The sequence below is a fragment of the Gorilla gorilla genome, chromosome 9 (genome assembly GCF_029281585.2).
Source record: "Gorilla gorilla gorilla isolate KB3781 chromosome 9, NHGRI_mGorGor1-v2.1_pri, whole genome shotgun sequence".
NCBI classification, from domain to species: Eukaryota; Metazoa; Chordata; class Mammalia; order Primates; family Hominidae; genus Gorilla; species Gorilla gorilla.
This window is the reverse complement of record NC_073233.2, coordinates 75,373,140-75,398,910: the sequence shown is the minus strand read 5'-3', so window position 1 is coordinate 75,398,910 and position 25,771 is coordinate 75,373,140. Positions and strand designations below refer to the sequence as shown.

At 55.8% G+C, this 25,771-nt stretch overlaps 3 protein-coding genes across 6 annotated transcripts; 2 read left to right on the top strand and 1 right to left on the bottom strand.

Moving 5' to 3' along the window:
• Nucleotides 1-1,564: 1,564 nt before the first annotated feature.
• Nucleotides 1,565-6,513, top strand: TMEM134 (transmembrane protein 134). Of its 4 annotated transcripts, none has more exons than XM_055354628.2 (7): nt 1,565-1,812; nt 2,741-2,805; nt 3,239-3,328; nt 3,446-3,522; nt 5,756-5,800; nt 6,000-6,053; nt 6,195-6,513. In XM_055354628.2, the coding sequence occupies exons 1-7, from the start codon at nt 1,639-1,641 to the stop codon at nt 6,353-6,355; spliced, it is 666 nt and encodes a 221-aa protein (XP_055210603.1). In that variant the 5' UTR covers nt 1,565-1,638; the 3' UTR covers nt 6,356-6,513. The 4 variants fall into 4 exon arrangements, with proteins under 4 accessions (XP_055210603.1, XP_018891378.2, XP_030872210.1 ...); XM_019035833.4 differs by having other exon boundaries at nt 6,160-6,513; XM_031016350.3 differs by lacking the exon at nt 5,756-5,800 and having other exon boundaries at nt 6,160-6,513.
• Nucleotides 6,514-8,893: 2,380 nt separating this feature from the next.
• On the bottom strand, nt 8,894-16,760 carry CABP4 (calcium binding protein 4). Its single transcript, XM_004051645.4, has 6 exons — nt 14,893-16,760; nt 14,463-14,493; nt 14,239-14,382; nt 12,997-13,106; nt 12,160-12,307; nt 8,894-12,047 (listed from the first exon to the last, which is right to left on the bottom strand). Exons 1-6 carry the CDS (start codon nt 15,256-15,258, stop codon nt 12,019-12,021), a joined length of 828 nt encoding a protein of 275 aa, XP_004051693.1. The 5' UTR covers nt 15,259-16,760; the 3' UTR covers nt 8,894-12,018.
• A 1,205-nt stretch (nt 16,761-17,965) lies between these two features.
• GPR152 (G protein-coupled receptor 152) lies at nt 17,966-19,434 on the top strand. Its single transcript, XM_004051644.4, has one exon. The coding sequence runs from the start codon at nt 17,971-17,973 to the stop codon at nt 19,381-19,383; it is 1,413 nt and encodes a 470-aa protein (XP_004051692.1). The 5' UTR covers nt 17,966-17,970; the 3' UTR covers nt 19,384-19,434.
• Nucleotides 19,435-25,771: the final 6,337 nt, after the last annotated feature.

Below are 25,771 nucleotides of genomic sequence, written 5' to 3'. Positions count from 1 at the left end.
GCCAAGCTCCTTCCCACCTCCTGGCCTTTGAACGTGCTGTTCCCTGGTGCCAGGAAAACACTGAACCTTGCTTTTCTCACAGCTGGCTCCTTCATCATCGGCATTCCTGCTCAAATGTCACCTCTTGGAAAGGTCATCTTTGAGTACGAAATCTAAAGTCAGTTTTGCATCACGCAGCACTTGAAACTGTCTCATTTTGCACTGTTTTATTCACCACTGTATCTATAGTGCCCAAAACAGTGTTTGGCCCTAAATAGATGCTTAATAAATACTTGTGGCAGAAATGAATGAGGGGTTTGCCAAAGTCCCAAGTACTTCCAAGTGGTAGAGTGGGGATTTGAACCCAGGTCCACCTAATTCATAGAGTACTTCTGCTCTTCCACCCCCACCGCCCCCCACCACGGTTCATTTTTTTTTTTTTTTTTGATATGGAGTCTTGCTCTGTTGCCCAGGCTGGAGTGCAGCGGTGTGATCTCCACTCACTACAACCTCTGCCTCCAGGGTACAAGCGATTTTCCTGCCTCACCCTCCCAAGTAGCTGGGATTACAGGCACTGGTCACCATGCCCAGCTAATTTTTGTATTTTTAGTAGAGACTGGGTTTCACCGTGTTGGCCAGGCTGGTCTCGCACTCCTGACCTCAAGTGATCCACTCGCCTCGGCCTCCCAAAGTGTGAGCCACCGCGCCCTGCCAAGAATTCAGATTTTATTCTAAGTGCAACGGAAAACCAAGGGAAGGTTTTTTGTTTGTTTTGTTTTGTTTTTTGAGACGGAGTCTTGCTCTGTCGCCCAGGCTGGAGTGCAGCGGCTCAATCTCGGCTCACTGCAACATCTGCCTCCCGGGTTCAAGCAATTCTTCTGCCTCAGCCTCCCAAGTAGCTAGGACTATAGGCATGCGCTACCACGCCCGGCTAATTTTTGTATTTTTAGTAAAGACGGGGTTTCGCCTGCTGGCCAGGCTGGTCTTGAACTCCTGACCTCAAGTGATCCACCCGCCTCGGCCTCCCAAAGTGCTGGGATTACAGGAGTGAACCACCGAGCCAGGCCAGCAGCAAAATTTTTAAAAAGGGTTTTCAGAATAACACACGCAGATAAAAAGATTTGTTTTAAAAGATCACTTCGGCTGCTGCGTGGAGACTGGACTGGAAAATGGAAGACACATAAGCTCTCTGAGCCTCGGTTTCCACATTCGCAAAAATGGGGAGAGCACCCCTCCGGTGCGGGGCTGTTTTGAGTAAGGTGGGGAAACAGTTCCCAGGAGTCTCCTTGGCACTCGAGGAACAGGCTGCGGTACAAAAGGCCCTGTCAGGGACCTGGAGGTTGGGGCGTGGAAGCCCCTCCAAGCCCCCCTACATACAGGCCTGGGGACTGTGTCCGAGCCCGGGACGGGCTGTCGCTTGCCATGGCGGCCACTGAGTGGCGTCACGGGGCGGGCGCGCTCCGTCTGGAAGAGGATCCCACCCATCAGCCCGCTCAGGGCTCGGCAACTCTGGCCTGCTTAGGGCGGACGGGGGGCGGGACCGGCGCGTGGGGCGGAGCCAGGGTCGGAGGGGCGGGGCATGCGGGGGCGGGGCCGCGGCGTCGCTGGGTGTGTGGGCGCAGATGGCGGCGGCGCACGGCGCCTGAGCCGGCCGGGGCCATGAGCGCCGCCCGGCCCCAGTTCAGCATTGATGATGCCTTCGAGCTGTCCCTGGAGGACGGGGGCCCTGGGCCCGAGTCCAGCGGGATCGCGCGCTTTGGGCCGCTGCACTTCGAGCGTCGGGCCCGGTTCGAGGTGGCTGACGAGGACAAGCAGTCCCGGCTGCGCTACCAGGTGAACCGCCCGGCCCACCTAACCCCCTTGCCCCCGGCCGGACGGGACCCCAGGCCGGGCCCCAAAGGCCTCAACTCGGGGAAGAATCTGCCTAGAGGCCCCAGCTGAAGCGCGAGACCGCCCCCCTGCCCCGCGGACGTGACTCTTGATCCAGAGCCCTGCCCAGGCCCTCCCGGTTCCCATACCGGGCCCCAGCCAGCCGGGAAGAGCCCAGTGCCCGGGCCCGGGAGCTCATCCCTCAGCTCCAGCTGAGGAACCCAGCCGGATTCCCCACTCATCCTGGCTACTCGCACCTGGCCCCCGCTGGGTTGGGGGAGCTCCTCTGTATCTGAACCAGACCTTGCCCCACACGCAGGAGCATCCCCTGTGCCCCAGGCCAGCTAAGCTGATGGGAACCCGCACTCCTTTCTTTATTCTGAAAGCCCTCACCCTAATCCCACCACCACCCCTAAGAGCTGGAGCTCCTCTCACATGACCAGTCCTTGCCCACCCTTTGGCTCCCACTAAACCAGAAAAACCCATTTTCCCAGAAAACCTCCACCAACCGTAGGCTGCTTTTCTTGGAGACCTGGACCAGAACCCTGTGCCTTGAACCTGGGAACTCTGGGCCTGGCCTTTCCTGGCACCCCAATTCCCAAGCTCCCATTCTAGGCCACTGAATGAGAGCTCCACCCTGACCCAAAGTTGGGAGCTCTCCTTTCCCTGGGATCTGTGCAGGCTCCTGCTCCCCAAAGCCCTGGCATCCACCCACCTCCTACCTGGTTTCTGTGAATCACCAAACCCGTTCTGCGGGGAGGGCAGAGGGCCACGTGAACAGCTGCCAGGCGGCCAGGCAAATGGTTGTGTAGGCCTGCTTTTCTCTCCCCGGGAAGGGAGTGAGGAAGGGCCCCAGCCCAGCAACCCCCCTGAGACCTGTGTTCTGCAACAGAACCTGGAGAATGATGAGGATGGAGCCCAGGCCTCTCCGGAGCCGGATGGGGGAGTCGGCACCAGGTTAGGGCCAGGTGGGGACCCACCCCTGTACCCCAGCCCCAGCTCCTATCCCCAGGGACCCTGCTCAGTCACCCACCCCACTTCACTCTCTTCCATCCCATCCTATTGATTCCTAGCCTGACCCTCACTTTCCTCACAGGGTCCCCTACACTGTAGGGTCACCCTACCCTAGTGCCCAGCTGTACTCACCTCTTTCAGAAACCCCCAGTCTGGTCTGGCCCCCACCTTCATACAGGTCACCTGTCCTACAGAATCCCCTAGCTCATCCCCAGCCCCTGAATTCATCCTCACCCACCGAGGCCTCTCAGGGCCCACTATCGTGCAAGGGGCCAGCCCCAGTCCCTGCACCATGCCCTGCACTTCATCAGGACTCCTGTCCCAAAGCAACCCCGTCCTTGCCTCCCTGCCCCTCACTGGGCGCCTGTCCTGGCAGGGATTCCGGCCGAACTTCCATCCGCAGCTCCCAGTGGTCCTTTAGCACCATCAGCAGCAGCACCCAGCGCTCCTACAACACCTGCTGCAGGTGAGCCTGCCCGCCTGAGCCCCCCCCCCAGCCAAGCAGCCCTGGCTCCGCCCCCACAGCCTCCTGCACCCCCTCCCTCCACCTCCTTCACATTCACCCTGCTCTCCTGCCACCCAGCTGGACCCAACACCCTTTGATCCAGAAGAACCGCCGAGTGGTGCTGGCCTCCTTCCTGCTCCTGCTGCTGGGGCTGGGTGAGTGGCCCTGAGGGTTGGGGTCAAGAGGGGCCCCGTGGGAGGCTCTGCCCTCCTTTTGTACAGGCTCTGCCTCCCCCTTGACACTGAGCCTCCCAGCATCCTGAAGAGGCAGCTGGCTGCCATCATCACACTCCCATTTTACAGGTGAGGAGACAGAGGCCTTGTGACCTGGGCACACAGCTAGGAAATCACACATAGCTGAAAATGGAACCTGGCTTATCACTGCAAAGACTTTTCCTTTTTTAAAAAATTTAACCTGTTTAAATCCATTAGAGGACAGAAGAGTAGCAGCTACCATTTATTCTGTGTCTACTTTGGGCAAGGTGCAGGGCAGTTTTATTTTCCCATCTTACAGAAGTCCTACAAGTGAGGTGGTGCCCAGAAGCCACGTGTAGGGGCTCAGGGATGCCGAGTGCCCGGCCAGTGCAGAGCCGCAGGGCACCTGGCACTTCCCCTTGTCTGGCATCTAAGCACTGACAAGCACCCCTCTCCTACCCATTGCTCAGATGGGGGAACTTTTGGTCCAGAGCAGGCAGATCTCACACCAGGTGTTCTTTGGCTCCCAGGAGCCTTGTTCTTTGGGGTAGAGGAGGCAGAGTCCCCAGAAAGGATCCAGGGTTGGGGTCACGAGTGATCCATAAGAAGAGACTAACTGTGGCTGCTACCCTGGCTCATCTCTCCGCTTCTCCAGGAAGGCCAAGGCTCCCCAGCCAGCCAGGCCCCTGGCACAGAGTCTGGCCTCTGCTCAGGGTGTTTGAGTGCAGGGGAGGGGGCTGCCACTTCCCAGCACCGCTGTACACTGGCCCTGGTAGTGCTGCCAAATTCTTTCATTTTTCCTCTCAACCCAGCAAGGCAAGCCTGGGGCTACCAGAGCGCCTTAGAGGGCCTTTGTAGGGTGCAGGGAGTGAGTTTCAGCCCCCATCATACCCTATACCCCTTTATTTTTATTTATTTATTTTTTGAGAAGGAGTCTTGCTCTGTCGCCCAGGCAGGAGTGTAGTGGCGCAATCTCGGCTCACTGCAACCTCTGCCTCCTGGGTTCAAGGGATTTTCATGCCTTAGCCTCCAGAGTAGCTGGGATTACAGGCACCCGCCACCACACCTGGCTAATTTTTTGTATTTTTTTAGTAGAGATGGGGTTTCACCATGTTGGCCTCAGGTGATCCACCCACCTCAGCTTCCCAAAGTGTTGGGATTACTGGCGTGAGCCACCACACCCAGCCCTTTTTATTTTTTAGAGACAGGGTCTTGTTCTGTTGCCCAAGCTGGAGAGCTGTGGTATGATCACTGCAGCCTCAAACTCTTGGACTCAAGCCATCCTCCCAGCTGAGCCTCCCTAGTAGCTGGGACTACAGGCATGTACCACCATGCTCAGCTAATTTTTTTTTTTTTTTAATAATAGAGACAAGGTCTCACTATGTTGCCCAGGCTGGTCTTGAACTCCTGAACTCAAGTGATCCTCCTGCCTCGGCCTCCCAAAGTGCTAGGATTACAGCCATGAGTCACCATGCCTGGGCTGGGCTAATTTTTTTTTAACTTTTTATAGAGATGGGGATCTTGGTATGTTGCCCAGGCTGGCTTCAAACTCCTGGCCTCAAGCGATCTTCCTGCCTTGGCTCCCTGAAGCACTGGGATTACAGGCATGAGTCACCACACCTGGCCCACCCTTTTTGAAGTAGTCTGGGCAATGCACAAAGCAGTCCATGGTGGCCCCCCAGTCCCCCAGGCTTACTACCCCCCTTGTTGCAGAGCCCAAAGTCCAGCTCCTCATTCCCCCATCACTCTTCTAACTGGGGATCCAGGACTCCTGCACTGCCCTGTTCTTACCCCCTATATCCCAATCACCTGTACTGTTAGCTTTCAGGTTCTTATTGGTTCCTCCACTAAGGACGGGCCATGAGGGCAGGGACCTTATCTGCCCTTCAGGGCGGAATTCCCAGTACCAGGCACGCAGTAGGTGTTCCATAAATGTTTGCTGAATGACTAAAAGCCCACCCCAAGGAACAAAAAAAAATCTCTCCTTTCACACACTTCCCAGGGCCTGCTCAGTGCCTTGCTCTGGAAACAGAGCTTGGTGAGCTTCCTGGGGAGGGTCTCTGCCTAGGGCACCTTCAGCTCAGGTGGTGGGGGGCATCATTCCTTAGGGCTGAGCCGGGCTGGGGGTGGGAGCCCCCGCCCTCACCACTGCTCCTGCCCCTGCCCCCACCCCCGCGGCTCCGTCTGTGTGCAGTGCTGATCCTGGTCGGCGTGGGACTGGAGGCGACCCCCTCTCCAGGTGAGCGACCCTCCCGCCCCCACAGGCAGAGGACACCCCTGTCTTGTGTCCACGGGTCCACGGCAAGCCCTCCCACCTCCCGGCAGTACACGGCCCCTTTTCAGCTGGGAGTGAGGCTTGCCCGGGCAGTCAGCGGCAGCCCGGAAGGCCTCGAAGCCTCCGCCCCCTCGCCCTGACCGGGCTCTGGTCCCTCCCGCAGGTGTCTCCAGCGCCATCTTCTTCGTGCCGGGCTTCCTGTTGTTGGTGCCTGGAGGTGCGAGCGGGCACCGGGGCGGAAGGGGCGGGGGCTGTGGGGCGGCACTGAGGGCGGTGTTGCGGGGAGGGGTGGGGCTTCTGCGCTGACAGGCCCCGCCCCGCAGTCTATCACGTGATCTTCATCTACTGCGCGGTCAAGGGCCACCGGGGCTTCCAGTTCTTCTACCTGCCCTACTTCGAGAAGTGACCGCGGCGCAGCGTGGACCCCTTGCGTCCATGGGGGCGCCCCTCGCGCCCTGTTCCGTTCCCCTCATCTCAAGGGAAGAGGCCCTCCAGGACACTCGAAACCCCAGCCCCTAGGGAGTTTGCTCAGGAAGTTCGGGGCATGCAGGCCTGGCCCTGGGAAAGCTGGCCCTGGGAAAGCCGCCCCTCGCCTGCTCTGTGCCTTAACTTATTCTCGGGCCGTGTGGCTGCTAGGTTGCTGTTATTTTGTGCTAATAAAAGAGTAATTAATTCCACCAGAGGCAATTGCTCTCCTCCTATCCTGCCACTGCTAGACCAGCCCACCAGCCTGACCACAGCCCCCCTCCCAAGGACTGACCCTGACGCTGAAGGGCTTCGAGCACCACCGAACGCGTGGCAGCCCTGATGCTGAGGCTTGCCCAAGGGCACGGGGCATGTTAGGGGCGGAGCTGGGCGTAGGACTCCTGCCTTGCCAGCCAGGAGCCGGCCGGAACAGCCTGCCCCACCCCCAGCCCTTGGATGACTCAACCAGCCCGTCTCTGTCTGGTGGCCCTGGCCGAGGGCACGCAGAGATGACGCAGACCTGGGACCTGGAGGCTGGTATCCTAGTTCCAGCCTGGCTCTGGGGCCCTGGGCTGCCACAGCCAGCCCTGAATGTGGGCCATGCCAAGGCAATGGCCCAGCCCCTTCCACCCACTGCCCTCCTTCCCAGTCCCAGAGGTTGGGAGAACCTGGGGGCAGAGGGCATAGGAAGCCACACCTGACAGACACCCTCAGTGATCAAAGACTTAGAAATGCAGAACGTTAGAAACAAACCATCTCAGAATTTTGGAGAATCAGCATTTCAGAATCTTACGAACCAAGAAACAGAATCTTTGAGAAGCCTGAAATCTGAGATCATAGTAGCTACCAGTTATCAATTTGTTAAAAGACCCCAGGATGGCCGGGCACGGTGGCTCAAGCCTGTAATCCTAGCACTTTGAGAGGCCAAGGTGGGAGGATCGCTTGAGCCCAGGAGTTCGCGACCAACCTGGACAACATGGCAAGAACCCATCTCTATTTTAAAAAAAAAAGAAAAGAAAAGGTACTAGGCCCTGCGCTAAGCACTGAACACGGGTTATATCTTATAATCTTCACTACCTCCGTCCCATTTTACAGATAAGGACTGACTCACCCAAGGACAGCCAGCAGGTGGTAGGTAGAATTAGGAACATAGCCCAGGGCTCTTCCCATGACACTGTGGGGGAGGGAGAAGGAAACCGGCACTGAGCTGGTCTCCCCTGCCGGCCAACCAAGAGACTGGCTGAGTGAGCAAGGGTTGGGAGGCCCTCTTGGTGCACCTGCCCGTACTGTCTATCTCCCCCACCAAAACACGGGTCCCACAAACCACTGTCTGCAGCACCCAACACAGCGGGGCCTTCAGGATTCTGAGTTAGAGGAATGGACACCCAGACTCTTGCTCTCGCTCCCACCTTTCCAGGCCCCGCAGACTTCCCACCCTCATCCCCCATTCAAGGCACTTAGGGGGCACCCATTGGATGCAGGAACTTCTAAACCAGTGGTCCCCCAACTAGCTATGGTAAAGGACCAGTTTTCATTTCTAATCCATCACGGTCCAGTACTTTCATAAGAAGTAGCTGGGTGCCGTGCCTCATGCCTGTAATCCCAGCACTTTGAGAGGCCAGAGTGGGAGGATCACTTGAGCCCAGGAGTTCGAGACCAACCTGGGAAACATGGCAAAACCCCATCTCTACAAAAAATACAAAAATTTAGCCAGGCATGGTGGGGCGCCTGTAGTCCCACCCACTTGGGAGGCTGGAGTGGGAGGATCACGGAGCCTGGGAGGCCGCAGTGGAGTCATGATTGCACCACTGCACTCCAGCCTGGAAGACAGACTGAGACCTATTTCAAAAAAAATAATTAAAAAAACATAAAAATTTTAAAAACTAGAAAAATGAAATAAAAAACATACAGAGGCTGGGCATGGTGGCTCATGCCTGCAATCCCAGCCCTTTGGGAGGCCGAGGCAGGTGAATCACGAGGTCAGGAGTTCGAGACCAGCCTGACCAACAGGGTGAAATCCTATCTCTATTAAAAATACAAAAAAATTACCGGGCATGGTGGCACACGCCTGTAATCCCAGCTACTCAGGAGGCTGAGGCAGGAGAATCGCTTGAACCTGGGAGGCAGAGGTTGCAGTGAGCCGAGATCACGCCACTACACTCCAGCCTGAGCGACAGGGCGAGACTCTTGTCTCCAAAAAAAAAAAAAAATACAGAATACAAGTCCACAGTTTATCAGATTAATTAGACATAAAATTACATTTCAATAAATATAATCAGAACAAACATAGGAAAAAGGAAAAATGACAAAAACCATTGAATATGAACAAACAGGCAATTAACACAACACAGAATCGCAGCTAACAACTTTTTACTCCTTTTTTTTGTTGTTTTGTTTTTTTTGAGACGAGTCTCGCTGTCTCCCAGGCTGGAGTGCAGTGGCATGATCTCGGCTCACTGCATCCTCTGCCTCCCGGTTTAAGCGATTCTCATGCCTCAGCCTTCTCAGTAGCTGTGACTATAGGCACATGCCACCATGCCCAGCTAATCTTTGTATTTTTAGTAGAGACAGGGTTTCACTATGTTGGCCAGGCTGGTCTCCAACCCCTGAGCCACCTCACCCGACTTCATTCTACAGTCTTAACAGAAAGCAATTTCAGAAGTGGTGATTCCCATCATTAGAAGTCTGCGTTAGGAATCAGCAAGGTATAGTCCACAGAATGGTTTTTATATTTTGTAATGGTTGGAGAAAAGTCAAAGAATAATAAGATTTTATGACATAAAATTATATAAAATTCAAATTTCCATGTCAATAAATGTTTTACTGTTATTTATTAAAATTTCTGATACAGCCACACTCATTTGTTGACTTGACTTTGCACTACAAACTTCAACAGCAGAGTTGCGTGAGCAGCTGCAGCAGAGACCGAAGCCTCAAAGCTGAAAATAATTATTCTCCAGCTCTTTACAGAAAGTTTCCCCACCCTTAGTCTACACGAACACTTTGACAGAACACCGTGAATCTGACTTTTCTCTCCAGTTATTTATAAGATTTGCTTTTTATATTCTGCAGTTTCAATGGGATATATCCAGATATATATTTATTTTTATTTACCCTACTCTGACTTCGGTTTGTTCCTTCAATCTGCGGACTTGAAGTCTGTGGAAGTCTTTATGGAAAATTTTCAGCCATTATCTCTTTGGTTATTGCTTCTTGCTCATTCTCTATGTATGTCCTCCGTCTGAGACTCCCAAGGACTTATCTGTCTTTTTCTTTGAGACAGGGTCTCTTGTTCTGTCACCAAGGCTGGAGTGCAGTGGCACCATCACTGCAGCCTCCAACTCCTGGGCTCAAATGATCCTCTCACCTCAGCCTCCTGAATACCTGGAACTACAAGCATGAGCCACTACACCCAGCTTATTTTTTTATTATTTTTTTTAAGAGGCAGGGTCTTGCTGTTAGGCTGGTCTCAAATTCCTGGCCTCAAGTGATCCTCCTGCCTTAGCCTCCCAAAATGCTGGGATTACAGGCATAAGCCACCACACCCAGTCCTCCAGTGACCTTTTTTTTTTTTTTTTTTTCCGAGATGGAGTCTCGCTCTGTAGCCCAGGCTGGAGTGCAGTGGCGCGATCTCGGCTCACTGCAAGCTCCGCCTCCCGGGTTCACGCCATTCTCTTGCCTCAGCCTCCCGAGTAGCTGGGACTACAGGCGCCCGCCACCACGCCCGGCTAATTTTTTTTTGTATTTTTAGTAGAGATGGGGTTTCACCGTGTTAGCCAGGATGGTCTCGATCTCCTGACCCTGTGATCTGCCCGTCTCAGCCTCCCAAAGTGCTGGGATTACAGGCGTGAGCCACCACACCCAGCCTTCCAGTGACTTTTAACTACCCTATAATATTTTCCATCCTTTTGTCTCTCAGTGTTACATTATAAGTGATTTCTTAGGTATAGCTTCCAGTTCATTAATCTTTAAATTGTGTTTAATCTGCTGTTTAGCTTATCCATTATTTTTTCATTGCAATGGCTATGTGTGTGTGTGTATATATATAAAATATACTTTTTTTTTTTTTAACAGAAGCCATGGTTTGTTTTTTTCTTTTTGACGGATTCTCACTCTGTTACCCACGCTGGAGTGCAGTGGTGCGATCTCGACTCACTGCAACCTCTGCCTCCTGGGCTCATGAGCCATGCGCCTGGCCTGTTGGGTTACTTTTTAAATCTTCCGGTTCTCTCTTCATACTATCCTGTTACTGCATGTTGATCTCTCTTCCCCTTTTAGCCGTCTTTTATTTGCATGTATCTTGTGGTCTCTTAGGTGGCTGTATTATGTACACTGAGATGCCAGTCCTCTTGTTTTTGTCTCTGTCTCGTCTCCTTCATGGTGGTTTCTTTACTTTTATAATCGGTACGGTTTTTTTGTTTTGTTTTTGAGACGGAGTCTCGATCTGTTGCTCAGGCTGGGGTGCAATGGTGTGATCTCAGCTCACTGCAGCTCCACCTCCCAGGCTCAAGCGATTCTCCTGCCTCAACCTCCGAGTAGCTGAGATTACAGGTGCATGCTACCTCGCCCAGTTAATTTTTGTATTTTTAGTAGAGATGGGGTTTCACCATGTTGGTCAGGCTAGCCTCAAACTCCTGACCTCAGGTAATTCACTCGCCTCGGCCTCCCAAAGTGCTGGGATTACAGGCGTGAGCCACCACTCCCGGCCCAATAATCTGTAGTTTTTATCACAAGTTCCCCTTTGGGAGCGGCAGGGTTTTTTTCCAGTTTTTCACACCCTGGAGAGAGACTACACGCCTGCTTGAAGGGCAGGCCCTGGAGTTCCAGGCTCTTTAGGGCAGCTGTTTCCACTCTGGGCCCTGAACATCTGTATCCTTGCCACTTTCTATGACTGGTCAGTGCAGACAGATTAATATCTTAGCCTTTGGAGACCCTGGAATATATCCGGGGGGTTTGTTTCTTGCTCCCCAGACTCATACGGTTCTTCTGTCACTCATGGGTGTAGGAGTCCAGGCGGCCAAGCCTCCATCCAGATCTGAAACCCCCACAGGGTCAGCTCCCTCCTACAACCCCAGCTTTGATTTCTTTGTCTTTGATACATGGAACCATCCCTTTCTTTCTTTTAAGCTCACTTTTTTTACACTTGGGTTTTTGGTTTTTTGTTTGTTTGTTTTTTGTCTTTTATTTTTCCTTTTTGTGGAGAATGGGGTCTCAGTATGTTGCCCAGGCAGGTCTTGCACTCCTGGGCTCAAGCTATCCTCCCGCTTCTGCCCCCTGACAGCTGGGCTTACAGGTGTGAGCCACTGCACCCGGCTCAAGTTCATTAAAAAAAAAAAATTATAAACATAAGTAGTGGAAGGGGTCCAGCCATCCTCTCCATTCATCATGCCACTGGGGGGTCCCCACTGAATGCTGCCAGTGCCAGGGAACTCCCTACCTCCCAGAGGTCTGGAGAGACCCAAATCTTGCTCACACTGAGGAACGGTGGGCAGCTGAGAGCAGGTCTTCTCCAGGCAGCTTGAGTAGGAGGAGGTAAGGATGAGGGTGGGCAGGTAACATAACAAGCCAACATCGAGGCCAGGTGTTTTCAGGGATAGAAGTAGTCTGGGGGCTGCTGGGTCTCCATCTCCATCCTGGAGGCTCCTGGGGGAGGCCTGCAGCCTGGGTCCGGCTGATGTCTGGGGTCGCAGGGGCAACAGATATTCCCTCCTGGAGCCTCAGTGGCGGGACAGCATCATCACAAACTCTGTGGGAGAGAAGGGCAGGGCTTGGGTCAGTCCACGTCAGGGATCCCAGGAGGTGCTGGGCTCAGCCTAGGCCCTGGAAGCATGGGAGGGTTTTCCGGGAAGGAGACTCACCGTCAAAGTCTACGGTGCCATCCCCATTGAGGTCTACTTCTCGGAGCATCTCATCCAGCTCAGGACCCGCCAGCGGCTCCCCAAGCAGAGCCGGTACCGCCTCCCGCAGCTCCGCCACCGTAATTCGTCCATCCCTGTCCCTGTCAAACTAAGGTCCCCGCAAAGCTCAGCCCCTCCCACCCAAAGCTGCCTCAGCCTGCAGCCAGCTCCACTCTTTTATTTTTTATTTTATTTAATTTTATTTATTTTTATTTTATTTTTTGAGATGGAGTCTTGCTCTGTTACCAGGCTGGAGTGCAGTGATGCGATTTCGGCTCACTGCAACCTTCGCCTCCAGGGTTCAAGTGATTCTCCTGCCTCAGCCTCCTGAGTAGCTGGGATTACAGGTGCCCACCACAACCCTTGGCTAATTTTTGTATTTTTAATAGAGATGGGGTTTTGCCATGTTGGCCAGGCTGACCTCAAACTCCTGACCTCAGGTGATCCGCCCACCTTGGCCTCCCAAAGTGCTGGGATTACAGGCGTGAGCCACCGCGCCTGGCCAGCCAGTTCCACTCTTACCACTGCCTGTACCTAGATGCTCCCCTGCCCACCATCTCTGCCCATGCACACCTTCCACACCCTCCCACACCAAGGTGGTTTGCCTCCTGCTCCAGGAAGTCCCCCTGGATGGATCCTCTAGCTGGGAGTGAGCTGAACTATCTCTGACCCATCCCTGGGCCCCAGCCCCACCGCCTGCAGGGCTCTAGGCCTTCCCAAGGCTGAGACCTGAGTGAGAGGCCAGCAAGGATGCCACCCAGCCCTGCCCCCCTCTGCCCACCTCACCACACTCCGCACCTCTCGGAAGGCGATGCGCAGCTCTCGCACCCCCAGCATGTGCGCCGTCTCCTCCCTCAGCTTTGGGCCTATCAGTTCTACAAACTCCTCAAAGTCCACACGGCCGCCCACTGCGGACCCAGGAAGAGTGTCACAATGGTGAGGGCATAAGGGCTGAAGCCCAAGGAGGGACATCCCACAGGCCAGGCACCCCCACCCCCAGGCTCTGCACCTAGGAAGAAACACCCGTGTCCACGCCTGCAGCAGATAGGAGGCTGGAACCCCCGTCTTTGGCTGCTGGGGTACCAGGGCTGCTTCTGCTCTTAGGGGAGAACCCAAGTGTGCAAGGAAGAGACCAGGCTTTGGAGCCAGATAGTGCCCGGTTCAAATCTTGGCCCTGCTGCTGATGTGCGTGGCATTGGCTGACTTACTGCCCTCCCTTCCTCATCCTAGGAGCAGGGCGAGGAGCCTACTCCATGGGGTTCAGGTTCATGGCCATGAAGTACTGGAGCCCAGTGGGCAGCAATAAGTGCCACCTCCGAACACACCCATGTGGTCCATGCCTCAGTTCTAAGATGCCATCAGTCACTCAAAGCACTCATGGTCACCCAACAGCTTTGGGGACAGAAAAGCATGACACCAAATGTCCACCTCAATTGTAAATCACATCCCCATTTTGGGAATTTTAAGGAAAAAAATGCAGGAGTCCTGGAATGAAGTGAATATGAGATTTGTCTGAGGACAAACCAGCGAAGGGGAACCACACAGTTCCTGCCATCAGACACTGAGTCGCAAGGCATGGGTGGGGTCCTCTCCCATCAGGGCGACCCCGATTCAGGCATCTGCCACCAGGGCACAGGGCTGAGGCAGGGTCACAGAAAGACAGAGAAAGAGAGAGGGTGCCAGGTGACTAGTATCAGCGGACAGCACTTTATCACTGAGTCAGGGGTTTCTGGGCCAGCGAGGCAGGAAGGGCTCGGGTGGAAGGAGCAAATGTGTATAGCGTCCATGGCAACAGACATCCCGAGCCAGGGTCCTCAACCTGAGCCCCAAAGGGGCTCTCCTGGGTCTCCGGGCCGCCTTGCTGGCCTGCCTTCCCACACAGAGAGGCAGGAGCTTGAACCCGGTGCCCCTGCCTGGAAACCGCCACCCTCCCTCACTCCCACTAGCACCCCGATGGACTCCCAAGGGCCACCTCCTGCCAGCCCCTCGTGACCCCCTGAACTACACAGGCTGCCCAGGCGGGCGGGCTCCCGCACTGACTGCGCATCTTGATGTGCTGCGAGACCTCCAGGAGCTCCATCTCGGTGGGCATGTAGCCCAGGGTCCGCATGCAGTCACCCAGCTCCCGGTGGCTGATGTAGCCGTCACGGTCAGTGTCAAACTCCTCGAAGGCGGCCTGAAGCTCTGTGGAGGAGGGAGGTCAAGCCCAGGTGGCCAGGCTCAGGGACAGCTCCCACCCCCTGCCAGCAGCAAGAGCCACTCACCGTCTAGCTCCTCGGGGCCCAGCTCGCGGTCCTGCAGAGGGAGAGTCCAGGATGTCCCCAGGGCCATCCACGGCTCTGTCATCCTTCCTCCTTCATCCCCTGCTCATGTTGGCCTGGGCAGGGCCCAGCCCCATCAGAGTAGGAAAAGGACCCTGAAGCCTCGTGGGACCCAGGAGGAGCAAGCTCCCTTTTGTGCTCCTGGAGCCTGGAGCTCCCACAGAGCCCTGGTGTGAATTCTGGCTCTGCCCACCGCCCACGCTGGCCCGAGACCCACCCTTCCCCAAACCGCAGCAACCCTGCCCCACAGCCCAGGCTCAGTCTGGAGCAGAAGAGGCAGAGGGCCTCTCAGGGGCAGGGTGAGCTGAGCCCCAAGGGGTGTGTCTCCAGCCCCACCCCCAGGACCCCCAGCCCAATCCAGGTCCCACCTAACCTTCCCGAAGACTCGATTGAGCAGGGGCCCGTATGTCCTCTGAGCAGCGTCGTGCCGGGAGTCAGGACGATGTCGGTGGGACTGGCGAGAAGAGGCCGGCCCAGAGATTGCAGGGGGTGCGCCCGCCGGCCCCTCTCCAGTGCTGGGAGGGTTATTGCTGCTCCCCGGGGCCTCAGGGCCTGTCTGCTCCCCAGAGCTGCCAGTGCGCTTTCGAGACCCTCGGAGCCCCCTCTCCTTCTTGCTCCTCTTCCTGGTCAACGGGGGCTCCTCTGCATCACTCTTGGGAGTCACAACCCCCGCAGGGGGCTTCTGATGGCCAGTGGCCAGGTTTGGGCCGTGCTGCCCCCTTGCCTGCTCTGTGGTCATGGGGGAGGGATAAAAGGGCTCAGAGACACCGCACCCCTGGGCACCCTTGGCTTTCAGGACCCATAAAGCTGCTTATGCACCCCCACTCTTAGAGCTGAGAGCCTAGGATCGGGCTCTGAGGGGGATTAGGGTAAGTGAGGCAGGCAGCCCTGGCCCTAATCCCAGTCCTCTGCCCCAGGGCTGGCCAGGGCAGAGCCAGATGGGTCCAGAGAACTGTCCTTGGTCAGAAGCAAGGGGCACCAGGACGTGGTGGCTGCCATGAGCCTCAGATGCCAGATCTGCTACTTATTAGCTGGGGGATCCAGCAAATTCCCCTCCCAGCCTCAGTTTCCCTATCTATAAAACATGGGGAATAATGCTAGGGCGCAGAAGACTCAGCTCATGTGTGACAAAGGGCAGAGGCCTTCGTTAGGCAGAGAGGACCAGGGAAGGCATCTCAGGTGGGAGGAGGCATGCGGACAACGGCTGGGAGGTGGGAAAGGATGAGCGAGTGGCCTACTGGGGCCCCCCCATGGGTGACATCCTGGCCAGAGCAGAGGGTGTGTGAAATGGAGGAAGAGGCCAGATCACAGATGCCTCGAATGCCGGTTTGAGGAGCACGGGGGGTGATGTGGGAGGAGGTGGACCTTGGGGTCTTAGAGTCTGCCCTGGGCTAGAGAGGCCCTGGGGAGGAGGGTCTGACTGTCCAGGCCCATCAGGGCTGGGGGAGGGGGTCTGGCTGGTCACTTGGCCCTACTGGGCCAGGGTTAGGGTTTCCCAGCAAGCAGCCCCATGAATGATTGATGTCCTCTCAGCTTGGGTTTCCTGCCCACCCGCCTTAGCGCTGCCGGGTGCCACAAAGCAGGCCCCAGTGAGGGCCGGGGGGACAGCTGGAGCACTGGGCAGGCAGGCACGCCCTGCTCCTGCTCCTTCCACCCATCGGCCTCTGCCTCCCAGGTAAGCCAGGCCTCACTGGTCAGGGCCCCAGTCTGGGGGTGCCTGGGGCTCTGATCCAATAGGGAATGGAGACAGCAGAGGGGGTCAGCCTGAGGAGGAACCCTGGGGGTACGGAGGGCACCAAACTAAAGGCCAAGTGGCTGGAGCCGTGGGCCATGGGCAGGGGCCAGCCCTTCAGGGCATCCGTTCCCTCCCCAGACTATACCACCACCTGGGCTCTCATCGCCCTCAAAGGGAAACTCCCTCCCCTCTGCCAGCGGGGAAGGGCGAGGTGGGGCTGCAGGCCTCTTGGATCCCAGGTCTGGGTGCGCTCCAACTCCCCCTCACCCTCACCATCCCACCACCATCCCACTGCAGAGCCCCTCCCCTTCTCTGTTTAGCAGCTCCAGGAGACAAACGGGGGTCACCTCCTGCCTGAGCTGTGGGAAGCGGGAGAGGGCCGCGGTGGGGTGGAAGATGCTGGAGAGGCACCAGGGGCTCCTAGGATGGCCCTCCTGACCCCAGGCTGTGGGGTCCTGAGGCTCAGAGACCTCATCCTGAGCCCATGAGTGACACTCGCTGGAGGGGAGGGGGTTCCCACTGCCCCAGACTCCCTACCTTCGGGTCCCCTGGGCCCATGGGAACCAGAGCCCTCCCTTCTTGGAATCCTAAACACTCAAACCCCAGGGGAGCAGGCATAAAGGGGCCTTGTGATGAGCGGACCAAACGGTTTTCAAACTGTGTTCCCTGGAACCCCGGGGGGTAGGGGTACTCTTCCCTCGCTTAATTTGAGCACCCCCTTTTAGTTCATATAGGAGTTCCACTAGAATACTTTTTTTTTTTTTTTTTTTTTTTTTTGAGACAGAGTTTTGCTCTTGTTACTCAGGCTGGAGTGCGATGGCACGATCTTGGCTCACCACAACCTCTGTCTCCCGGGTTCAAGCGATTCTCCTGAGTAGCTGGGATTACAGGCATGCGCCACCACGGCCAGCCAATTTTGTATTTTTAGTAGAGATGGGGTTTCTCCATGTTGGTCAGGCTGGTCTCGAACTCCCGACCTCAGGTGATCCTCCCAAAGTGCTGGGATTACAGGTGTGAGCCACCGTGCCCGGCCTTAGAATACTTTACTTACAGACAAAATTCCATACCTTTAACAATGTTTGAAAGCCTCCGGGTTAGTCTATCCGGACACATTGGGATTCTACATGGCAGAAGATTGAGTCTGTCTGGACACAGTGTCTCATGCCTGTAATCTCAACATTTCAGGAGGCCAAGGTAGGAGGATCACTTGAGCTCACAAGTTCAAGACCAGCCTGGGCAACATAGTGAGACCTTGTCTCTACTAAAAATTTAAAAAGTAGTGGGTGCACACCTGTAGTCCCAGCTACTAGGGAGGCTGAGATGGGAAGGTCGCTGGAACCCAGGAGGTGGAAGCTGCAGGCACTGTGCCACTGCACTCATCCTGGGCAATAGAGCAAGGCCCTGTCTCTCAAAAAAAAGAAAAGAAAAGAAAAGAAAAGTCTGGGTTGAGCCCTGGCACCTCCCTTCCTACCTTCACTGATTCTCTGAACCTTCCTATCCTCGCCTGTAAAATAGATTGTATGAGGACTCCATGAGGTCATCCACTTCAAGTCCTTGGCATAGGATAACTACTCAAAAGGCGATGACAATGGCGCAGGGAGGGATGGTGACTTGCCTGGAGATGCACAGCACCGTCTCTCCCATACTCGGTCATTCACACCATCATTGATTCACCAGGCACTCACTCCGTGTCCAGCAGGACTCTGGGGACCCCAAATGGACACTACTATGGAAGCCGACCTGGGTGCCACCGGCCACGGGCCCCGCACAGAGCTTGACGATGAGGACTCCTACCCCCAAGGTGGCTGGGACACGGTCTTCCTGGTGGCCCTGCTGCTCCTTGGGCTGCCAGCCAATGGGCTAATGGCGTGGCTGGCCGGCTCCCAGGCCCGGCATGGAGCTGGCACGCGTCTGGCGCTGCTCCTGCTCAGCCTGGCCCTCTCTGACTTCTTGTTCCTGGCAGCAGCGGCCTTCCAGATCCTAGAGATCCAGCATGGGGGACACTGGCCGCTGGGGACAGCTGCCTGCCGCTTCTACTACTTCCTATGGGGCGTGTCCTACTCCTCCGGCCTCTTCCTGCTGGCTGCCCTCAGCCTTGACCGCTGCCTGCTGGCGCTGTGCCCACACTGGTACCCTGGGCACCGCCCAGTCCGCCTGCCCCTCTGGGTCTGCGCCGGTGTCTGGGTGCTGGCCACACTCTTCAGCGTGCCGTGGCTGGTCTTCCCCGAGGCCGCCGTCTGGTGGTACGACCTGGTCATCTGCCTGGACTTCTGGGACAGCGAGGAGCTGTCGCTGAGGATGCTGGAGGTCCTGGGGGGCTTCCTGCCTTTCCTCCTGCTGCTCGTCTGCCACGTGCTCACCCAGGCCACGGCCTGTCGCACCTGCCACCGCCAACAGCAGCCTGCAGCCTGCCGGGGCTTCGCCCGTGTGGCCAGGACCATTCTGTCAGCCTATGTGGTCCTGAGGCTGCCCTACCAGCTGGCCCAGCTGCTCTACCTGGCCTTCCTGTGGGACGTCTACTCCGGCTACCTGCTCTGGGAGGCCCTGGTCTACTCCGACTACCTGATCCTACTCAACAGCTGCCTCAGCCCCTTCCTCTGCCTCATGGCCAGTGCCGACCTCCGGACCCTGCTGCGCTCCGTGCTCTCGTCCTTCGCAGCAGCTCTCTGCGAGGAGCGGCCGGGCAGCTTCACGCCCGCTGAGCCACAGACCCAGCTAGATTCTGAGGGTCCAACTCTGCCAGAGCCGATGGCAGAGGCCCAGTCACAGATGGATCCCGTGGCCCAGCCTCAGGTGAACCCCACACTCCAGCCACGATCAGATCCCACAGCTCAGCCACAGCTGAACCCTACGGCCCAGCCACAGTCGGATCCCACAGCCCAGCCACAGCTGAACCCCATGGCCCAGCCACAGTCAGATTTTGTGGCCCAGCCACAGGCAGACACTAACGTCCAGACCCCTGCACCCGCTGCCAGTTCTGTGCCCAGTCCCTATGATGAAGCCTCCCCAACCCCATCCTCACATCCTACTCCAGGGGCCCTTGAGGACCCAGCCACACCTCCTGCCTCTGAAGGAGAAAGCCCCAGCAGCACCCCGCCAGAGGCGGCCCCGGGCGCAGGCCCCACGTGAGGGTCCAGGAACGCGCAGGCCCACCAGAGCAGTGAAAGAGCCCAGGGCAGACAGAGGAACCAACCAGTCAGACAGGTGGGGAGCCGCCGACAGCTTTGTCCTTAAAAACCCTGCCGAGTCCGTCAGGCCTGGAAGGAGGACTTGAGGGAGGGGAAACAATCCGGCCAAAAGTCTCAGGCATTTCCATGTCAGCGACCCCTGCTCCCGGCCATCAGCCTTTTCTGTGGTTGCTCCCAACACACACACAGTCGCCCGACAGCCCCCAAACCTCAGCTAATGGCATCTTGCGGGGTACTGTCCCTCAACACCCCAGACCCCGCTGACTATTCTTCCCTGGGCCTCAGTCCTGCTGGAGGAAGACAACAGCGGGCACTTTCCCCGGGCTTGACCTGACCTCCCTTTGGTCCTTCCCTTCCTCTCCTCCTCCGGGCCTGGACACAAGGACGTGAAACAAAAAAGTCCCTGAAGAGAAGGGGGCCTCCCAGGAGCCACCAGCCCCAAGCAGGAGCCTAAGGCCCTGGTGAACCACAAGCTGGCCTGGCATGGCCAAGCCTGGTCCACCAGTCCCCTTCCCCCAACAGTCATTGAGGCTGGGGCAGGGCCTCCCTCAGCAAGGCGCCAGAAGAGGCAAGAGCTGCCTAGCCTGGATTCAAATCCAGCTCTGCCATGTCCCAGCTGAGCAACTCTGGAGGAGCAACTTCACCTTCCGAGCTCCCGTGTCATCGGCTGTTGAGAGGATGCAATAAGAAAGTGTGTAAGGCATTACAAGAGCCTGGCGCACGCAGGGGCCTGGTGAACTAGCCTTTCTTCTCCTTCATCCACATACAGGATGTCCCTTTAGTGGCTGGGGATGGATAGAGGAGTCAGTGGGGAGAGCCACCACCTGGCCAAGGCATCTGGGATCTTGTGACCTGTCTGGGCTGTAGACGCCCAGGTGGCCTAAGATCAGGAGGCTGCCTCTGTGCCTTGGGGGCCTGCAGGGGACTTCAAAGTCTGATTCTATTTAAAAGTTCAATTAGCATCCACCTGCTCCCCACCTCCTGTGGAGGGCTGTACAAGATTCTTTGTGGGGGCTGCAGGTACAGAGGGCCCCGATCCTGCCTGAATAACAGCCTCCCTCTGTCTGAGCCCAAGTGCACAGATGGGAAGTTGTCCAAGCACACAGAGCTCAGGGCACCAGTGGGTCTAGAAAGGGCAAAGGCAAAGACAGCCGGGCGCGGTGGCTCACGCCTGTAATCCCAGCACTTTGGGAGGCCGAGGCAGGCGGATCACAAGGTCAAAAGATCAAGACCATCCTGGCCAACACGGTGAAACCCTGTCTCTATTAAAAGTACAAAAATTAGCTGGGCGTAGCGGCGCACTCCTGTAATCTCAGCTACTCGGGAGGCTGAGGCAGGAGAATTGCTTGAACCCGGGAGGCAGAGGTTGCAGTGAGCCGGGATTGTACCACTGTACTCCAGCCTGGTGACAGAGCAAGACTCCATCTCAAAAAAGAAAAAAAAAAATTAGAAAGGGCAAAGGCTCCCAGAGGTCACACAGCTTCTCTAGGGCAGAACCAGCTCTTCCCTCTCAAGCTGCTGATGCTGCAGAAAAAACTAGAAGTGCTGAAGGTCTATCTTCCAACCCCCACTCCACTTCCCTTTTCCTACCCATCGTCCTCTCCTGGCACCCACCCCACCTGCGTTCTCCTGACCCCCAGTGTTCCAGTCATGCACCCTTATCCCATTAGCTCAGTATCGTGACCTTCAGCAACTGAGACGCCCTTCCCGGCAGGTGTAAATGACAATGATGTCAGATGTGCAACCCTTCCCAGAGACACCTGCATTTTCCAAATGCAGCAGGCTGTGCAGGTAGCCTAGAGTGATACAGTCAGGTCTGGGTTCTGGTTCCTAACTTCCTTCCTCTCAGCCTGTTTTCTCCTCTGTAAAATGGAGTGATCATGTTCCCCTTGCAGGCTTGGCAGTTCTGATCATTGACTGAGCCCAGGGATGGGAAGTGCCGTGGGCGGTGGTGGTGGTGATACCAGAAGCATAGTCGTAGTGATGGAATTGCGGGCACTGAGGCCCATGGGAGACAGATTTCTGGCCAGGCATGCATTTATTGAATTCATTCATCCAGTATTTCTTGGGCACTCGCTAGATGCCTTTCTGGCCAGCCTTCCATTCTGGAGCCACTTGGGTGAGGTTAAGGGTGTGCTCTCTTGGCCAGGCGCGGTGGCTTACGCCTGTAATCCCAGCACTTTGGGACCCTGAGGCAGGCAGATCACAAGGTCAGGAGATCGAGACCATCCTGGCTAACACGGTGAAACCCCGTCTCTACTAAAAATACAAAAAAAAAAAAAAAAAATTAGCTGGGCGTGGTAGTGGGCACCTGTAGTTCCAGCTACTCAGGAGGCTGAGGCAGAAGAATGGCGTGAACCTGGGAGGCGGAGCTTGCAGTGAGCCGAGATCGCACCACTGCACTCCAGCCTGGGCACACAGAAAGACTCTGTCTCTAAAAAAAAAAAAAAAGAGTGCACTCTCTGGTGACCATCAGGGGTTGTTTGAATCCTGGCTCCACCACTCACAGGCCGTGTGACCTTCCACAAAGCTCTTAGCCTCTTTGGGACTCAGTTTCCTCGTCTGTAAAATGAGGATCATAATAATGGTACCCATCTTGCAGGAGTGTGAATCCCTATGAAGTGTTCGTGATTGTTAGCCATTAATTTGATGACAGCAGTGGGCACCCCCCAGTCTCACTCAGCCCTGGGACCAATACTGAGCCACAGGCCAGCGCCTGAGTGGCAGATCGCCTGCCCCCCAGGCCTCCCCACCATGGCACTGCCTCCTGTTCCACAAGGGAAGCTCTCACCCTCCCCATCCCACTGCAGTCCACACTCTGAGCGCAGGGCCTGGACGTCGGTCCTCATTAGGGCACTCCACAGTGCCCTTCTCCCTTTTTCTGGGCAGGGCTCCCAGGGCCTTTTCAGCATGGCAGGCAGATCGGGAAATAAAACCTCAGCACCAGCCACTTGCTTTCAGCTCTGGTCCACACTCCAAACCCTACCTCTTGGGGAGTGGGCCAGTCCCACGTCCAAGGACCCCAAAGGGAATCCCACCCATAATGGGTGATTTCTATCCAGAAGAAAGAGCAGTGGACCATCACCCTTGGTCAGCCAGAGCAGTGGATGCTCAAGAAAGGAATAAGTGAGGTAGCTGGTACCCCAAAGCCGCCAGCCTGAGGGAGGCGGGGCAGACTCCACCTGTGGGACAGGATGGGGTAGAATGCCTGAAGGGTTTTGCGGAATAAAGAGGAGTTCTCAGGCCAGGCACGGTGGCTCACGCCTGTGATCCCAGCACTTTAGGAAGCCAAGGCAGGCAGATCAACTGAGGCCAGGAGTTCAAGGCCAGCCTGGCCAACATGGTGAAACCTCATCTATACAAATACAAAAAATTTGCCGGGCGTGGTGGCGCATGCCTGTAATCCCAGCTACTCGGGAGGCTGAGGCAGGAGAATTGCTTGAACCCAGGAAGCGCGGGTTGTGTAAACCCCCGAGGGGTTCACCTTGCCTGCTGCCTAGACAGAGCCAATTCACGCAGAGCCGGCTGTGCAGGAGACTGCAGTTTTATTCTTACTCAAATCAGTCTCCCTGAGCATTCTCAGGGAGCTGATTTTTTAAGGATAACTTGGTGGGTGGTGGGAAGCCAGTGAGCCAGCGGTGCTGATTGGTCAGGGATGAAATCAGAGGGAATCAAAGCTGTCATCTTGCACTGAGTCAGTTCCTGGGTGGGGGCCACAAGATCAGATGAGCCAGTTTATTGATCTGGTGGTGCCAGCTGATCCATCAAGGGCAGGGTCTGCAAAATATCTCAAGCGCTGATCTTAGGAGCAGTTTAGGGAGGGTCCAAATCTTATAGCCTCCAGCTGCATAACTCCTAAATCATAATTTCTTTTTTTTGTTTTTTGTTTTTTGTTTTTGTTTTTTTGAGACAGAGTTTTGCTCTTGTTGCCCCAGGCTGGAATGCAATGGCGTGATCTCAGCTCACCGCAACCTCCGCCTCCCGGGTTCAAGTGATTCTCCTACCTCAGCCTCCCGAGTAGCTGGGATTACAGGCATGTGCTACCACGCCCAGCTAATTTTGCATTTTTTAGTAGAGACGGTGTTTCACCATGTTGGCCAGGGTGATCTCGAACTCCCGACCTCAGGTGGTCCGCCTGCCTCGGCCTCCCAAAGTGCTGGGATTACAGGCGTGAGCCACCATGCCCGGCCCTAAACCATAATTTCTAATCTTGTGGCTTATGTTAGTCCTACAAAGGCAATCTAGTCCCCAGGCAACAGAGAAGCCTGCTTTGGGAAAGGGCTGTTACCATCTTTGTTTATAAACGAAGATTCTCCCAAAGTTAGTTCAGCCTACGCCCAGAAATGAACAAGGACGGTTTAGAGATTAAAAGCAAGGGCCAGGTGCAGTGGCTCACGCCTGTAATCCCAGCACTTTGGGAGGCCGAGACAGGCTGATCACAAGATCAGGAGATTGAGACCATCCTGGCTAACACAGTGAAACCCCATCTCTATTAAAAATACAAAAAAAATTAGCCGGGTGAGGTGGTGGGCGCCTGTAGTCCCAGCTACTCGGGAGGCTGAGGCAGGAGAATGGCGTGAACCCAGCAGGCGGAGCTTGCAGTGAGCCGAGATCGCACCACTGCACTCCAGCCTGGGCGACAGAGCGAGACTCTGTCTCAAAAAAAAAAAAAATAGAGATTAGAAGCAAGATGGAGTTGGTGAAGTTAGATCTCTTTCACTGTCTCAGTCATAGTTTTGCAAAGGTGGTTTCCGTTGCAGTGGGCCAAGATCGCGTCACTGCACTCCAGCCTGTACAACAGAGCAAGACTCCGTCTCCAAAAAAAAAAAAAAAAGAGTTCTCTCAGTGGTCCATGGAGGAGGGTTTTGTGTTAGAGAAAATGGGCATGAAGGTGGGCTCAGCCCCAAGACATTGCCCAGCCACACACCTCCTGCCTACCACATCCCAGGGGACCAGTCTCCTGCTGCCGTCTGGAAGACTCACTCCTTCTCCAGTGAGAGATGCCCTTCCTTCCCTCTCCTTCATAGGTGCCAGACATTGATCCTGAGAATTGTGATTATGAGTATTGTTCAATTCTACATTCAGGGCTGCTGCTCATTCATTCATTCCTCATACATTACTTGATCCCATACTGAGTATTGGGTCTTGTTCAGGGTGCTGGGAATACAGTAGGAAGATAGGCAAAGTCCTTCCCCTCGATTTGCTGACATCCTGGTGGAGGCCGACACAAACCAAATACACCAATAAGCACCTGATGCAACATCAGGCGGCGCTGGAGAAGAACACAGGCCGGGTGGTGGCTCACACCTGTAATCCCAGAGTTTGGGAGGCTGAGGCAGGAGGATTTTTTGAGGCCAGGAGTTTGGAACCAGCCTGGACAACATAGGAGACCTCCATCTCTACAAAAATAAAAATTAGCTAGGCATGGTGGCACGTGCCTGTAGTCCCAGCTACTTGGGAGGCTGAGGCGGGAGGACTGAGCCCCAGAGTGTGAGGCGGTAGTGAGCTAGGACCGTGCCACTGCACTCCAGCCTGGGCAACCGAGCAAGACCCTGTCTCCAAAAAAAAGAACAATGCAGTCAGGACAAGTAAGACCAAAGAGTGGCTGGGTGAGGAGTGGTCCGGGAGAGCCCTAGGAGGAGGTGATGTCTGACCAGAGACCTGAATCGAGTGGGGAAAGGAGCCTTTTTGGGATCTGAGGAAAGAGCTTCCAGATGGAGAGAACATGATGTGCCCAGGCCTCGGGGTGGGAAGGAAGGTGGGTGGGATCTAGATGATCCTTCCAGCCCCAGGGTTTATAGAGCAGTAGGAAAAGCAAGGGCTTTGGACCCAAGCTGATGGGGATTGCATCCGGCTGAGTGACCTCAGGCAGGCACCGCACCTCTCTGTGCCTGTTTCCTCAATGGGGTGTGGCAATGGGAATGAGATGGGAGACAAGCCCGAGGTCACCCTCAGACACACAGTGGGGGCCTCTTTTAGCCAGAGACAAGGCTCCTGTGACCTCTGCTCTTCCCCCGCTTCGTCCTCCATCCGTCTCTTTCTGGGAAAGGGAGCGTGCCATCGGTCAGCCAGGGCAGTGGATGCTCAAGAAAAGAATAAGGGAAGTAGCCAGTGCCCCAGAGCCGCTGGCCTAAGGGAACAGGGGTACATCCCACCTGTGGAACGGGATGGGGTGGGTCTGAAGAGGCCAGTCTGGGCTCCTTGTCACACGAGCTGGCTAGAGAAAGAGAGAGGCCTGTGAATGGATCTCCAGGCCTTCGAGGGAGATGGTGGAGAAAAGAAGGCAAGATGCAAGGGGACTCACTGGCCATGGCCCCCTTTCGAATTGT